Source organism: Dermacentor silvarum, chromosome 2 (assembly GCF_013339745.2).
Source record: "Dermacentor silvarum isolate Dsil-2018 chromosome 2, BIME_Dsil_1.4, whole genome shotgun sequence".
NCBI lineage: Eukaryota > Metazoa > Arthropoda > Arachnida > Ixodida > Ixodidae > Dermacentor > Dermacentor silvarum.
The window spans coordinates 83,948,230-83,965,472 of NC_051155.1; the positions used below are offsets into that span (position 1 = coordinate 83,948,230).

The following is a 17,243-nucleotide window of genomic DNA, read 5'->3' on the forward strand; positions in this document are numbered from 1 at the left end:
TGATCTGAGGGCCTGGTCGCCAGCGGTGTTCGCGGCCTGGGGCCAAGGAGGCACCCGCCTACGGACCAGGTGATCCGATGTGCTCGTGGCAACAGTGGCTGGCTAGCCACTCAAGTGCACGGCAGTGGCCTGCTGTTCCGCTGACCTGCTGTACAAATCAACAGCTGCTGCCACATCACGGTCTGGTACCAGCCACCTCGGGAAGTGCTGGACTCCCGACGGCCTCGCAGAGCACCCGCGACTACAACCGCCACGGAAACGACGTCGACACACCGCCGAGTAGGATGGTCGATGTGTGCTTAGGCGCATTAGGAATTCGATACCGGACTATTACACTCATCATTGTTCAACTGTTTGTAGAGTGGGTAAGTTATCGCGTCGGTGTAATATAGTCAGTGTTGCCTATACAAAGCACCTGACTACCATGTCCGTTCTTAAAGCTCATGGGCCCACATCATCTACCTTATCAGAAGCTGGCGGGCCTGCCAGGATCCACTAGTAACATCGCCAGCGCGGAAACCAGCATTCAGGTGCGTGCACACAACACATGATGAACGATTATATATGTTACTGGCTGTGGCCGCGCAGTTAGGCTTTTCTGGAACTGAACTTCGAGTGTGGATTGAGCGAGAACAGGCTAGGCAGAGGGACGAACTGAGAGAGAAGCCAAAGAAGGAGCAGAAACGCAGCTGTTAGCCGACGACAGGCATCGGTTAGTCGACGAGAGGCAGATAAAATCCTGCAGCTGAAGCTCAAGCTTCAAAAAGGGGCTCAGGGTGAGCCATCTGCCGCGACAGCACTCGGAACGTCAGCGAACACATCATGCCTCCATCTCCAAAAGTTATTGCCGCTGTTCGACGAGCGACGCAATGATCTCCATGCATATTTACAGAGGTTTGAGCGCGTGAATACTAGACAAGGCTGGTCAAGGAATAAATGGGATGTCGCACTGAGATAGTGTTTAACTGACGAGCAACACGCTTTCATTGGGTGTACAACTGCTGAGGACTCGCGTAGACTACAAGAAAGTGAGCAAATCACTACTTCAGTACTTCAGATTGACAGCCCAGAGATGTAAAGATAAATTTCGTCAAACCCGGCCAGAAGATGGTAATGCAGGAAAGCAGTTAGCCGAGCTCGAGATACTTTAACAACTGCATCGACATGGCTAATGTTCCTAAAACGTTTGGCAGTATTCGGAATCATGTTCTAGCTGAGAAATTCTTACGTTTCTTTCAACCGAAGCTGGCCGTAATTCCTCAAGGAGTGGGAATTAAAAGACCTTGTATCCCTTTCAGACTCCACAGACTGCTTTCTCGAAGCCCAGGGCTTTACCTACATTGGAAGAGTCACAGAGGACCTAAAAGATGTGAAAAAACCGGCTCTTGTACCACAGAACAAACAACAGACGAATTCCTTGCTTTGTCACCGGAAAGGACATAGCGCATAGGGCTCTTGATTGTCGTAACGCACCGAAAGAGTCCGCGACATGCAAGAAATGCGGACGGCTGCAAGAATCATATTAAACACAAGTCTGTGTCTTGCGCCATGGTAGATCCACCCATGTTCTTAGTTGACAACTTGCCAGTCGTCGAAGGACGGGTGCTTGGACAAGTAGCGCACGTCTTGAGAGACACGGGCAGCAACACAGCCATTGTACGGCGTGATTTCGTACCCGATTGATACCTGAGCGGGCAAATCGCAAGCTTGAGGTGAGTTAGGTGAAAAGAACAAGGTCTTTCATAATAATAGGTTGAAGAAACTGGAGGAGCGGGAATTAGCGTCGGCTCCTCTAGTGTCTACAAATAATTGTAGAAACAACTTCAGAAAGAATTCTACAAATTCTCAACCCTAGAAAGAATGCTGTTTTGATTTTGGATGGGAATGCCTGGGAATTGCCCAAAGCAAACATACAAATACACATGCCCTACTTCGTTGGGGACGTAAATGCTTTATACAGGAGTAATCCCCTGTACGACCAGGAGTCAAGGAGCCACAGGAGCCAGACCCTGCTTGGAATTACCGTGACGAAGTGTCTCCCAAAAGAACTGATTCGAGCTAATTTACGGCATGGAGGGAAAAGTCAACCTTGGTTTCTGCCGTCGCCAGGACGCAGGGGAAAATTCTGACTATGAAGAAAGCCCCGCTAATTTGTTCGTTCGAAGTTGCACGAGGTTAGCTTGTCGAGAAAAAGAAAGAAGTTCCAAGTCTTAAGATCTGCTTTAATAGTATTAGCAAGCCGTTTTATTTAGGAAGCACACTACGTACCATTTTTCTTAAGAGTCGGGTCTACTGTAGCACCATTACCTTCTTTCTAAAGGAAGAAACCAAGTAATCGCCGTGCCACCCACACTTCGACAAGATTGAAAGTTGTTCACGACAGCACCATGGCTGGTCACCCGATGTACTACAGATCGTATTATCAGAGATTTCTACTGGCCAGGGATGCATGAAGATATCAAACGGTTTGTCAAGTCCTGTGAACGGTTTGCAAGTCGCGCCAAGAGGAAAAGTCGGAATTGCTTCATTGGGCAGCATGCCTCTCATACGGGCACCATTCCAGAGAGCTGTTTACCTGATCGGCCCGTATCTCCCCGATCAGATAAAGGAAATCTTTATGCGCTTACCCTAATTGAGTTTGCTACTCTCTATTGTGATGCAGTAGCACTTCCCAACATCAACGCTGTTAGTATCCCAGATGCCCTACTTGAAATATTTTCCAAAGTGGACATGCCCCGAGAAGTTGTTACCGATCAACGTAGAAGTTTTACGTCGGAATTCGCGAAGAAAGTGGGCCGACTACTCTCTGTCAAGTTTTTTTTTCTTACGGCTCCATAACATGTCATGCCTAATGGCTTAGTCGAAAAGTTCAACGGCATGCTGAAGGCCACGCTCGACAGAATGTGCCGCGAGGAGCCACGGACAAGGGATTGCTACATTGCCCCACTTCTCTTCGCCTATCGCGAAGTACCACAAGCCAGTTTGGGCTCTTCGTCGTTTGTGTTAATCTATGTCAAACACATGCGTGGACCTTTGAGTGTTTTGAAAGAGCTGTGGACGAACGATGACATTTGATGAGGAGGAGCGAACAACGTACACCTTTCTTGTGGAATTTCGAAACCGACGACTCGAAGAAAGATGTTACCTCGCTCACGAGGAGTTTTATAAATCACATAAAAGGCAGAAGCTTTACTATGATTGTAAGAGATGACAAAAGTTCGGATTATCTTGCCTACCGACTCGAATAAGCTTCTGATTCGGTGGAAAGCCCCATTTAAGGTCGCTGAAGTCAGGAATGACGTTGATTACGCAATGGATTAAGGTGACCAAGGTCTTCTGTATTAATAGGTTGAAGAAAGACGAGGAGCGGGAATTAACGCCTGCTCATCAGGGGTCTACAAAGGACTCTAGAAATAACTTTAGAAAGAATTCTACAAATTCTTAACCCTAGAAAGAATTCTGAATACATTTTTAAATACGAACTGTTTAAGCCATGTACTAAACTTATTGTGGTGCTTCTGCATTTCATACTCTGTAGAAGAACGAACATTTGAACCAATGGGAACTCTGAACAATCCAAACGCGCCTGTACTCCTGTCTACTCTCCGCCTGTCCTAGATTAGAATGGTTGCAGACAACTTTCTTAAGCCGGGAGTAGTTCTGATGATGTGGATTGTGTAGCCCCGACGAGGCGAAGTAGGAACGGAAATTAGGATGTGAATTGTGGGGCCGTTACACCAGGAAGAGGAAATGCGTGGCCACGAGAGCGACAGTTGCATGCTGCTCGAGAGCGAATGGAGCGTGTAACGGTTTGGATGACAGCTCGTTGACCAGCGGTTCGAGTCGCGTCTTTCTTCGACCGGGTGTCCTGCGGCCATGAGGACCTGGTGAGGCCGGTGTTCCGCTCTGCGCTTGCTGCTCACCCGGCGACCGGCTGCCTGCTGCTGCCGTATTTGATCTGGGGGCCTGCTGGATGAGCGGTTTTCGCGGCCTGGCACCAAGGAGGCAACGAGGTAATCCGAAGTGCCGGCACATCGCGGTAACAGTGGCTGGCTAGCCATTAACCTGCACTGCAGTGACCCGGTGTTCTGCTGGGCGGCTGTATAGTTCTATTACTGCTGCCACGTGATGGTCTGGTACAACCTACCTTTGAAGGTTTTCGACTCCTGACTGCGCCCACAACGACAAACGCTACGGCAACGACGACAACACGACAGGGAGTTGCGCGGTCTATGTGTGGGCTATGTGTCTTTGCGCATTAGAAATTCGATACATTTCAGACTATTACGCTTATCATTGTTCAACTGTTTGTAGAGTGTGTAAATTATCGCGTCTTCGTAATATTGTCTGTGTTGTCCGTACAAAGCACCTGACTACCGTGTCAATTCCTAAGGATATATGGCTCACATCACCAAACTTATCACACCTGTATTTCTCACATGAAAGCCGATTAATCTCGGATTCTACAAGGTTGGAACGCCTGGTCCAGGGCGCCAGCAACTCCTCCTGCCCGGCGAGCTGGCTCGACTGGCTGGAGCGTATCGTCGACTTAGGGTAAGGTACCGCAGCATCCTACTGCTGCATCTTATCGATTCGCCACAATTACAACTGCCCTTTGCTTTGGGCAGGTGTGATAGAGGGTGAGTGTCTCCGCGCATAGGAAAGATGCGCCGAGAAATAGGAGGGGATATTTGCGGTGGCTGCAGTTTACTGAGTGTTTTTGCTGCAATGCTGAGTTCTCCGGCACACCTGACACCATATGTGCTCACTCGCCTCTTCTTTTCTTATTTATCACATCTACCCTCTCCCATTTGCGTTTTCTATTAATTCTAGAGCACGCAATTAACTTCAGCTTTCTGCATTGCACTATACGGCCTCGTTACTACTGGGGCGGCGTTACCGATGCCCAGTCCGCAGATGTAACAGTTTGTGTGCAGCGTTTTGTCTTTAAAATATAAAGGCGGTCTCTAATGCAGGTCTTGTAGGACCCTTGAAATAACTCGCACATAACATTCCCGGTTGGTTCTAGTCGCACTTAACGCGACGCTGTGAATATGTGGAAGCTTCAAAGATAACGCATTCAAAATGACAGCAGTGCGAACTCTATAAGCGTCGTCGTTTCAGTGCATATACGACATTTTCCTGCCTCGATCGATATCTATATATCTTCGAAGAGTAAGTAGTGTTCGTTTTAGCGATATTCCTCTGTAACATTAGTTAGCGAGACCTTATTTCTAAACACCACTTGTGGTGGTCTGTTCCCTATTTATGCACTCAATCGTACACGTCTACGGCCATGCATGTAGTAGAGGCGTTTTTTTTGTTTATGTTTTTGTGCTGCTGGCAGCCAGACGGAAATGCGCTTCCTGTACACAATAACGTAGTTTCACAAAATAATCATGAACTGAAGACAGCAAAAAAAATACTCGTGATATTAGGGGATCAAGCCGCCATGGTGGTATAGTGGCCTTTGCGTTGCGGCGCTAATCCCTAAGGCTGGGGATCAAATTCCGGTGGCATTGGCCGCGTATGGATACGGGTGAAATGCGAAAAAGCCCACGTAGCGTGTATTTGGTGGGCGTTAAAGAACCTCAGGTGGCCAAAATTGCAGCGGGGTCCCCCACGACGGCATGCCCCATAATGCGATAGTGGTTTTCGCACGTGAAATGCCAGAAATAGTTTTTTTTTGTGGTCCAAAACACAAACACCCTGTATCCGTTCAGCATTGCCCAGCTACACTTCCCACACTAAATATGGCAGCCATGAGGTGTAAGATGGAATTATTCAATACATAAATAACAAATGCGCTGCCTTAGATGAAACAAAAATTTTCAACTAGAAACGCGTCCCAATAAGGGCTCGGTCAGCGGCGATTATTAGCAGGATCTTCCACAAATTCTAGAAAAGCAATAAGGCGGGACGGACTACACACCTGTTTCTGTGTGCGCTGTTCGGAGTCTAGGCGCACTGAAGATAAGCAGTAGGTGCTGGTGAACGCGGGCATGGGTTGTGAGTAGTCCTCTGCAGCAGCCAATGGGGCAGCTTGCGGCAGCGCTTCGATGCACTCGGAATACATGCCCAAAAAAGTACGTCCTCCGGTCAGGATACCACTCTCCGGCTTACCAGTGCTATCAAACACTGAAATTGAGATACAATTATTTTAACATTATCAAAGAAGAGATCGCACGATCAAAATAACCAGTGTACATATTTTGTACAAGTGTCAGCGCCACCGGGTTTCAAATATTACGTAAAGATTTGTGATTTAACATTGCCTTTGGAGAATACTCGATTACATTTGATAAATACTAATGACCCTAAGGGCACATCAGGAGCTGTTCGCCTAATTGTATGTGTTCTTTTTTTCGGAGAGGAACTTTGGGCGAATTGATAAGTATGCAGCAAGATTATTTATTACTCCTAAAATTTGCAGCCTGGAGTACTTACTTGCAATGCCTCTCACTCTTGTGTTGTTGACAGTGAGCCTTGCTGATTTCTCGAAACTCGCTCGTCTGAGGATTTTTGGCAAATAAGTAAAGCTTTAATTGCTTGCTTATAGAATAATTTCATTGAAACCTAAGGTGAAAATGCATAGAGTATTGATGCACGTCTGTTAGGCCTCGAAATGACTATAACAAGTTGCTCTGATCCGTTTCATGAAATAGAATTAACGAGTTGAATTGGGGTTGAGAGAATGTGTTCAGTCCAGAAGAAAAAGGGTGAAGTTTTGGATTGTCTTTCTCATCATATGATATTCAGGTAAAATAAAATATTTCAAGCTGCATGAAGCATGAGTTGCCAAAACTCGGTACACTTGCGTGTGCCACAATATTCCACCAATATTTTTGCGATTATCGGGGTCTTTTGCACGGGAAACTAGCTTTCCGAAATGTCTGCACTTGAGCTCTTTCCGAGAACAACAATTGTAGTTACAGTAGCCCAGAGCAATTACCTGCTTAAATGGATTACGGGCTCATTCACGGAGTCGTCCGCATCACCCCTCGTCGGCCACAAGCACGACGTGAACGCGGTGCAGTTCTCCCGCTGGGCACGGCACTCGCGTCGTGCTCTATCGACGGCAGCGTGCTTATATGGAACTTTCAGGTGAGCGCGTGACGGTGTGCTGCGAGGGTCTGGCTTTGTGTTGTTTACCGATAACTGCTTACCAACCCGTTTGGCAGAGTGGCGAGGTGCTGGGACAACTGTGGTATGCTCCTGAAATGCCTTATATTGCACACCTGCTTCACTTCGTCCCACAATCACCTCAAAAGCGATTATGTAAGCTTGTAAGCTATTCCCCCTGGATATAAAGTCAGATTAGTTCCGATATATATGAAATTACTTTTCTATTATTCCTTCCATAAACTTTCTCAAAACCTTTCCACTGCTTTGACCTAAATAATTGCGCGACGAATTTGACCTAGATCATTGTACATCACGCGACGAAAAACACTTCTTCTTCTTCTTTCTGGGGTTTTACGTGCCAAAACCTGTTCTAATTATGAGGCACGCCGTAGTGGAGGGCTCCGGATTAATTTTGACCACCTGGGGTACTTTAACGTGCACTACAACGCAAGCACACGGGCGTTTTCGCATTTCGCCTCCATCGAAATTCGGCCGCCGGGGCCGGGATTCGATCCCGCGAACTCGTGCTCAGCAGCGCAACGCCTTAGCTGACTGAGCCACCCCGGCGGGTGACGAAAAACACTCGTCATTCTTTTTTCTTTAAGTGGAAAGCACTTTAGGAGCCCGCGCCCTCGGCGTCTAATGTCATGTATGTCATCGTAATCACGCGCAAGAACAAGATCTGCCGAAAACTCGCATCTCGTTCACTTGGTATGTACCAAAATTTGCATGGAAGGGTACGAATATATTGTAGTGGGGATGAAGCAACGCACGCAGCAGTGGGACACTGCCTTGGCTAGAGGTGCGATCGCAGATCGCGAGCTGTTGACGCCGGCTGAGACTGTTTTTGTGCCCGTCGTGCAACCCTTCCGCCTGACGTCCAACGTTAATAAACCCGCTTCCATATTGGTGGAGGTGCTGGGTCTGCAAACCTGGAACTCCGAAGTCAGACACTACCACCTGCCCCGACAATGCCTGACGAAGTCACCCAAGAAGCTGCCGTCCCATCTCCGCAGGTCTTCGTAACTGGCGCGCTACGACAGCGAGACCCTCCCTTCTTTAGTGGTACAGATGACCACGATGTGGAAGATTGGCTGGCGACGTTTGAAAAGGTGAGCGGCCACAATAAGTGGGACGATCCGTCGAAATTACAGAATGTGTCGTTCTATCTCAAAGACGTCGCAAGCCTGTGGTACCAAAACCATGAGTGCGACTTCTCTACATGGAGTGCGTTCAAGAAACGCTTGGCAGACGTGTTCGACCGCCCTGCCAGGCGCAAGCTCCGTGCCGAGCGGCGCCTCCGTGGACGTGCGCAGCAGCAAGGCGAAAATTTCACAAGCTACATAGGATACGCCATAGACATGTGCAAGCACCTGAATCCGTCCATGCCCGAGCAAGAGAAGATTAAACACATCCTGAAATGTATTGACGACGATGCCTTTCATATGCTGCTGGCAAAGGACCCACGCACCGTAGCTGATCTTACGACCTTGTGCCAGAGCTTTGACGAGCGCCGTATGCAATGAGTCCTAGTTTGGCGGCCGATAACAGACAATTCTCTCGCCGCCTTAACCATCGCTGGTGACCACGAGACGCTACAGTCGCAAATCAAAGAATATGTGCGTGAGGATGCAGCACGCAGCTCTCGTGTATATCATATTTGCCGACCCCAGAAGTGCCTACGCACAATCTCGCTGCCGTCTCTCCGACAAGTTATTCTGGAGCAAGTCTCCGAGGTGCTGCCGTCCACCACTCCGCCGACACCTGTTGCCATACCACACACTTATGTGGCTGCCAGTGCAAAGCCTCCGCGTCGACCGCCACCGTTGGCCCCTCAACCTCTCCAACAGCCACCAGCGCCATTCCCTGGTGCACAGAAGCACATCGTTAATCACTGCTGCGCACTGCTGACAACCGACCGATATGTTACTCTTGCGGAATCCCCGGTCATGTGGCGCGCTTCTGTCGTGGGCTCTTCGCGGATGCCTCAGTTTCACCATGATACCGCGACTATTCTTTCCGGCCCCAGTACTACACTCCACAAGACGTGCCACCTGACGTATACGCACGGGACACCCAGCCTGACTCCGACTTTCCACCCTTTGCTTCCCGTCGATCACCCTCACCACGCCGCCATTCTTTGTCACCTATGCGTCGCCGACCCGCCGCTGAGACGGAAAACTGACTGCCCCAGCTCCGGAGGCGCGAGCTGCGTCGTCGGCGACCTGTGTAAATCCTCGCTTGTCCCCCGCCATATTGTCGAAGTTTTTGTTGAAGGTGTTCCAACTCTTGCGCTCGTCGATACTAGTGCCACAATATACGTAATTAGTCAGAAACTTCGCCGCTCTCTTCGTTAAGTGACAACACCACCTACATTGTTCTTCCTCAGTACAGCAATCGCACAGCGAATGCATCTGATTGCTGCATGCACGGCTAAAGTCGTCATTGCCGACGTAGTGTAAAACAGAGTTTATTGTGTTGACTTCGTGCTTACATGATATGATCCTTGGGTGGCATTTCTTGTCGTGCCATCACACTGTTATAGACTGCGCTCACGCTCAGTTGGAACTGTCTGTATTTGGCGATGTGCCTTCTGCCCATATGCCCGTGACTGGTGTTGACAAGCCTGTCATGGCTGCTGACACTGACCTTCCCCCTCTCAGTACCGTCATTGTTCCTGTTGATTGTGCTGCCTTTACTAAAACTACAGTTTTGTTCATCCCGTCTGACGTATTCAGTCACCGCCACTATGCCTGGCTGCCATTTTCCGTCCTTTCACTTTACCAGGATGCCTCCGGAATACTTATTTCCAAAGCTACCTCATGCCTTGTCACGTTGCGCTGTAATGAGACGCTTGGCCACGTTCAGTCAGTCGACCATGATGTTATCGTGTCTATTGATTCCTACGAGCCAAGTCCGAAGCCTGAGCTGAACTCGCTGACCCCTCACCCTGCGTCCGATGACGTGTCCTCGGACGTATTTTTCCCTCTCATCGACAGTAACCTCGCTCCGGATCAACGTGCGCAGCTTCTGATGCTTCTCAACGAATTTAAAAGTTTGTTTGACTTCCTTCAAGCATCATTAGCTCGAACGAACACCGTTGTTCACAAAATTGACGCCGGAACCAACACCCCTTTGTGCCAGCGCCCCTACCGTGTGTCACCAGCGGAGCGTCGTATAATTACGGAGCAAGTTAACGACATGCTTCAACATGGAGTCATCAAGCCTTCCTGTAGTCCTTGGTCATCGCCCGTTGTGCTGGTCAAGAAAAACACGGTTCTATTAGGTTTTGTGTAGACTCCCGGCGACTCAATAAAATTACTGGAGAAGGTGTTTACCCTCTTCCCAGCATAGGCGACGCCCTAGATTGTCTAGAAGGCGCCGAATTCTTCTCTTCGCTCTACTTGCGTTCGGGTTATTGGCAAGTCCCGATGGCCGAGTGTGACCGTCCAAAGACCGCTTTCGTCACACCAGATGGCCTGTACGAATTCGCAGTCATGCCATTTGGCCTTTGCAATGCGCCTGCAACATTCTAGCGAATGATGGACAGCATTTTACGCGGTCTAAAATGGCAGATCTGTATGTGCTATCTGGATGACGTCGTCGTGTTCGCCCCCGATTTCGCTACACATCTCGTCCGCCTGTGCACGGTTCTCCAGTGCCTTACCAACGCAAGCCTTCAGCTCAACCTGAAGAAGTGCCACTTCGGGGCTCGCCAGCTCACCATACTGGGTCATGTAGTCTCAAAACACGGCATTCTTCCTGATCCTGAGAAACTTCACGCCGTTGCAGAGTTTCCTAAGCCGACTACTGCAGAAGAACTGCGCAGCTTTGTGAGCTCATGCTCGTATTTTCGTCTCTTTGTCCGGAACTTTGCCTCCATCATGGCACCGCTTGCGAAGCTTCTTGCATGCCCTGGTGACCTTTCAACTTGGACTCAAGCCTGCAACGACGCCTTCACTACATTACGGCATCTGCTTACCTCACCACCCATTGTGCGTCATTACGACCCGACTGCGCCAAACGAAGTACACACGGACGCCGGCGGCGTAGGTCTTGGTGCAGTACTCGCGCAAAGCAAACCAGGTTTTTCTGAGTATGTTGTAGCTTATGCTCGCCGTGCCCTCACCAAGGCGGAATCCAACTACTCAGTAACTGAAAAAGAGTGTCTCGTGATTGTCTTGGCAATAAGCAAGTTTCATCCACACTTATACGGCCACATTTTCGACGTGGTGACTGAGCATCACGCTCTATGTTGGTTGGCTACCCTGAAGAATCCTCCTGGTTGCCTTGGACGTTGGTCTCTTCGCCTGCAAGAATTTGACATTCGCGTGGTGTACCGATCGGGTCGAAAGCAGTCTGACGCTGATGCGCTGTCCCGATCTCCCGTGAACTCCACTGAACAGCCGCATTCAACTGGTGCATTTCCCTTGGCTGGTCTTACCACCACAGACATGCCATCTGAACAGCGAAAAGACCCCTGGATCGCCTCTCTCCTGAATGTTCTTTCCGCTCCGCCAACTTCGGCACACCCACGTGCACTTCGCCGCCAAGCCACGCATTTTGCGATACGGGAAGAACTATTATATCGTCACAACTATCGACCGGATGGCCGTAAATGGCTGCTCGTCATCCCTAGCCACATGCGCTCCGCTGTCTGCGCATACTATCATGCTGATCCCCAACATACTCACGCTGGTGCGCTGAAAACGCATGAGCAGCCCGCCAACGTTATTACTGGCGTGGACTATACACACATGTCCGCAAATACATTCGATCTTGCCAATCGTGTCAACGCCGGAAACCATTTCCCCATTCGCCTGGACTCCTGCAGCCTTTACCGTGTCCATCACGCCCCTTCAACAGTGTCGGAATTGATATTTATGGCCCACTTCCGTCCTCTGTCACTGGTAACAGATGGGTCATCGTAGCAGTGGACCACCTAACGAGGTATGCGCAAACAGCCGTGCTTCCTTCGGCTGGTGCTCGTGACGTTTCGAACATCATCTTACGTGATTTCGTCCTCCGCCATGGCGCACCACGCGAGCTACTGAGCGATAGACGGCGTTTGTTTTTATCCCATGTCCTTCAGGAGCTCCTTTGTTCATGCCGTAGAGTTCACCGCACATCTACAGCCCACCACCCGCAAACCAACCGACTAACAAAGCGCTTCAACCGAACGCTGGGAGACATGCTGTCTAAGTACATTGCTTCTGACCACTCCAAAGGCCCGTTTATAGTTCGACGTTTCCGGCACGCGGGCCAGCGTCGTTTGCGGCCAGCCACGCTACGCCGGTTACGCTGCGCCAGCCGAAACGCTATCTCCTCTATACTCCGACGCGCGCGCCGTTGGCTGTTATCTTCGGAGCATGCGCAGAACTATCCCAAGCCCGCGCGTGCTTTGAACGGCTGTTTGCGACCGCCGGCGGAGCAAGGGCGAAGCGGCGTGGGCGCCTTTATTTCTTCGCGCGAAATGCACTGTGGGTCGGCGCAGTCGACGCGACCAACGCGCGAATGGGTCAGGAGCCAATTCGGCGCCGGGCACGTCGGGGCGCGCCGAAGCCGCCAGTTACGTTGGCTGCGCCAGTGCGCCCGACTATAGAGGGGGTCGTTTTCGCCAACGTGGCGTAGCGTGCGCCCGCGCTCACGTTACGTCGGACAATAAACGGCCCTTAACTGGGATGTCGTTGTTCCGTTCGTCACTTACGCGTATAATACCGCGACACAGTCGACCACCGGATTTCCCCCATTCTTTCTTTTATATGGCCGTGAACCATGCACCACACCCGACACCATTTTGCCGTATCGTCCGGACGTCTCCGAATTCAGCACAGTTTCTGAAATGTCTCAATTTGCTGAAGAGTGTCGTGAGCTGGCCCGCTCATTTACTTCGGACAACCAAGCCCTGCAGAAAGATTGTCATGAACGCAATCTGACAGAACAAGCTTTCGCCGTCGGCTCCTTCGTATGGCTCTGCATACCGTTTCATTCCCCTGGCCTGTCTCCTAAGTTTGCCCCCAAGTACCAAGGCCCTTATCGCGCCATCGAGTGCCTATCTTCCATCACCTTTGTTATTGAGCCGGTGATATAATCTCGACCGGGTGAGGTGGGTCGTCACCGCAGGAATCAGGAGACGACGATGAAGGTGGGCATCGTGATGATGAAAAATAGAAAAGATTGTATTCACTTCATTGGTACATGGTTTTGACTCTATCCGAGTCTCGAGCGGTTCTGGTTAACACAGGGGCCAGGACGGCCTTAAATCCCCTCGTGGTGGTCGATGTTTTTCGGGGAAATCCTCTCTCCGGTGGTCAAGTTGACGACCTCCTCTCCCTCGGGTCCTCCTTCTTGGTAGCTCGCCGTTTTCGTCTGCTCCGTAGAGGTGAGAAGCTTTCTCTGGGATGAAGGGGATTATCTCGTCACGGGAAAGCGCTGGGGCTTGCTTCCCACAATGGAGAGATACAGATTCCCGGAAGATCATAACCTGCCGATGACTCCTTCGGGGAACTTGTGGAAGTGTCAGACCTCTGTCGGGCGGTCAAGTTGACGACCTCCTCTCCCTCGGGTCCTCCTTCTTGGTAGCTCGCCGTTTTCGTCTGCTCCGTGGAGGTGAGACGCTTCCTCGAGGATGAAAGAGGTTTATCTCGTCACGGGAAAGGCGCTCGGGCTTCTTTCCCACATTTGACAGGTGCAGTCGCAAGCCGATCATAACGCCGGTCAACCCAACCTCCGAGAAGCGTCGTCTTGGCCGCCAGGTTGTCCATGTGAGCCGCCTGAAGCCATATCATGACCCCCCCTATTCTCACGTCGCCTTGAGTCGCCAGGATGGCTTCGCTTCGCCGCCGGGGTACTGTAGTGGGGATGAAGCAACGCACGCAGCAGTGGGACACTGTCTTGGCTAAAGGTGCGGGCGCAGATCGCGAGCTGTTGACGCCGGCTGATACTCTCGTTGTGACCGTCGTGCAACCCTTCCGCATGACGTCCAACGTTAATAAACGCCCTTCCGATATAACTAACATGACTGATAGGTCATGGCATCAATAAAATCATATGCTCGTCAGTTACGTCACGATTAACGACAATAAAATCACGTGTGGCGCATACGCACATTGGCTATGTGGGTATGAGCCAGGGATATGCGGGAATTAGCATAAACTCGGAAAAATCACTTCCGAAACGCCAGTCTGGTACCACCGCAGCGCAAGAGAGGGAGCCACCACCCTACAAGCACTCGATTCCTCCTCACGTGTGCAAGAATAGCACAAGAATAACATAAGGGAAACATTGGCGCATCACTGCTTTGCACTTCCCCAGGTTTCAGGCTAGTACAGCTGCATTAGTGTTGGATTTGAACTATATAAGCGCAGAATTAGAATCCAGCGCTTAATGTAGCTCCGATACTGCTCAAATCCTGCTTTTGTGTAGTTCAAACCAACGGTGAATTAACATAAGGGAAACACCAGCGCATCACGGCGTCGCATTTCCCCAGGTCTCACGTTAGTATAGCTGCATTAGCGCTGGATTTTAACTACACAAGCGCAGAATTGGAGGAGGATTGGAGCTACATTAAGCGCATGATTTCATCAAGGTTTGAATTACACAAGCGCAGGGTGTTTTTTTTTTGCAATACTAAGGGATAATCGAATCAAGGTGGAGTATGAACATGGCAACACACCACGCGATGTTGCATTTTCGTCTCTATGTATAATCAAATAAAAGTGGTTTCAACACCACCTAATGTGTAGTACTGATGTCATTCTCCAAGTGTACGTAGAAGCTGCATTTAGAATCTAATTGTGGCAATTCAAATTGAGCATAGGCTCACCATTTCGTTCATACAAGTAGGTAATAATCACCGACTTGAAAAGAGATTGTGTCCATGAGCTGTTTAGGGTTTCGGGATATCATGTAAACTATTCTGCACCTTAAAAATGCTTTACATTCGTCGTTGGAAGCTTTTGGCTCTGATGCCAATAATGAAATAAATTTTGATTTTATTGGCGCCACAGCCTTTGACGCCATTTCTTGTATAGGCACTAGATAGTATCACTTGACGGCTACAAGGAAATCTGCTTGTTAACAACAGCACTAACAGAAACTATATCGTTTTTAAACTACAATACTGTAGAAAGAACAAATATTGCTTTCAAGAACTTGTTCAAGTATTTTGAAGAAGCAACGTAGCTTTAAGGTAGCACAAAATGAGAACATTTTTCTTCTATCTATGTTTCTGCTTTGTATAATAAATGTACTGCTTAGTGCGAATATATTTTCGTTCGGAAATATAGACAGGTTTCCATCTCCTAAATAGAAAAATATGAAATGTAATCAGTGCAGTAAGATGCGTTTTTAATTTCGTGCCTCTCACAACATATTCTGATTGGGCTTCAGAACGAGCCCACCTCCCCTCCCCCCAAAAAAACGGGTCAACAAATAAAATTTTACTGAAGTGCCTATGTTGCTTGTTTTAACACTGGTCTCGAGATGTTGCTCTAGTTCGTGCACATACTTATCTTACAAACATGTTGACATTCCTCATTTGCGTTTATAATTTGTAATGCACATGAAACCAGTGCCGTTGCATCATGGGCTGCTTTTGTAGATCAATTTGTGCTTCGTGATATCAAGACAAACTTTTCGAATTCTACAAAGTTTTCTTGAGATTCGCCAACTACACGAAACGTCAATATTAAACTTACTTTTCATAGCCCATTCGGACCCACTTTGTAAGTGTGTCATGTAGACAAAATGTCCTCTCGACATCTGTAGCTCAGTCGAATTTCCGCAGTGAGCACTTGTTCAGGAAGACTGTCAAGGACGTGGGTATGCTTCGGGGAGGCAAGGGTACCTTCGCAGAATAATACGAAGTGAATGACAGCCAGCAACAGAGTGCATAAAGCTGAGAAAAAGACTCTATGCGGCTGCGTCTGATACCCCATTGTTTTCTTCAGCCTTGATGTACAATCAGGGTGAATTCAAGATGTAGAATGCGGGGCGTCTTCTGTTCCTGCGGCAATGTAACACCGAGAAAGCGAAAAATTACACGACCTTCGAACTCCTGATTTTCTCTTTAAGTTTTCTTGAGGAAAACATTTGCAAACGTAGTTGGCAAGTAGAACTTCCTTCTAATGACATGTGTTACATCTAAATATAACATTATTCCAAGTTTCGCATGGTATGGAGCTTATTGCGTTCATCTTGTGCAGTAGTAATGAAAGTACAGTGCCGCCAGCGCTGCGCTTTCAGCATATAGCCGAAATTGCTAAATGCGAAATTTGCGCGGCACAGTAGGGTAGGGGGAACACTTTTTAGAAAAACTAAGCCCACCGATTTCCAAACATGTGGAAACACCTGGAAATCATCTTCAGCTTTTGTCCGGCGAAAATGGCAACATAACGACTATTCGCTCGTGCCAGCTTGCATACATGGAAACATCGCGAAAAAAGAGAAAGGCTTTGTAAGAAAGCATGCTTCGTTAGGGTCTCTTTAATAAACAAAACGCTCTTACTAGACATGGCGACAGTTATAGACAAAATGTTAAACATATAATAATAATATGAACAATAACAAAGAATAACGATAATAATATCAATACTAATTCAAGGTATGGCACGGTACGTTTCTATTTTTGAAAAACAAACAACGTACAAATTTGTCCATGCCGACAATTGACGAAGGGCGTGAACACGCAAAGTCACATTAAAGCACCACGCTGTCAAAATAACAGTGCGCAAGCGGCGGTCCATCAGCTGCGATGTACCTACCTTGCAATACTAGGAGGTTGTGCTGCCTGACGGAAGACCTGGTGGCCAGCGAGCACTGCTGCATCGGCAGTGGCAGCAACTATTACTCCTAAGGTTTCAATGCAAGGATTTCTTTCTCTTGGGAACGATGCTGTGCGCCGTTTGAGGGAATAGCAGTACTAATTTTCTCGCAGGCTACGGACAATGACGCACAACAGCGCCTCGGCCGAACGCGCCTCGCTGTGCGCTCTGTGTACTATGCGGACAAATGCAAGTGGTGAACGCAAAGAAACATTTCACCCCACATCATAACTGACAAATGCCGTCAAAGTCACCGCCCAATACCATCAATGAACGCATACAGCACAGAAAGCT

The 17,243-nt window shown here is 48.8% G+C and overlaps 1 protein-coding gene across 2 annotated transcripts in view; it reads right to left on the reverse strand.

Moving 5' to 3' along the window:
* LOC125943075 (O-acyltransferase like protein-like) overlaps positions 1-16,022 on the reverse strand; it is a 383,274-nt gene extending 367,252 nt beyond the window's left edge. The window contains exons 1-2 of one of the 2 annotated variants that reach the window (XM_049661433.1): positions 15,825-16,022; positions 5,933-6,138 (exon numbers count right to left, since the gene is read on the reverse strand). In XM_049661433.1, coding sequence (XP_049517390.1) covers positions 5,933-6,138; positions 15,825-15,888 — 270 coding nt within the window. In that variant the 5' untranslated portion in view covers positions 15,889-16,022. The remainder of the gene's footprint in view (positions 1-5,932; positions 6,139-15,824) is intronic. The other variant, XM_049661431.1, reaches the window with a different exon arrangement.
* Between the last annotated feature and the right edge of the window lie 1,221 nt (positions 16,023-17,243).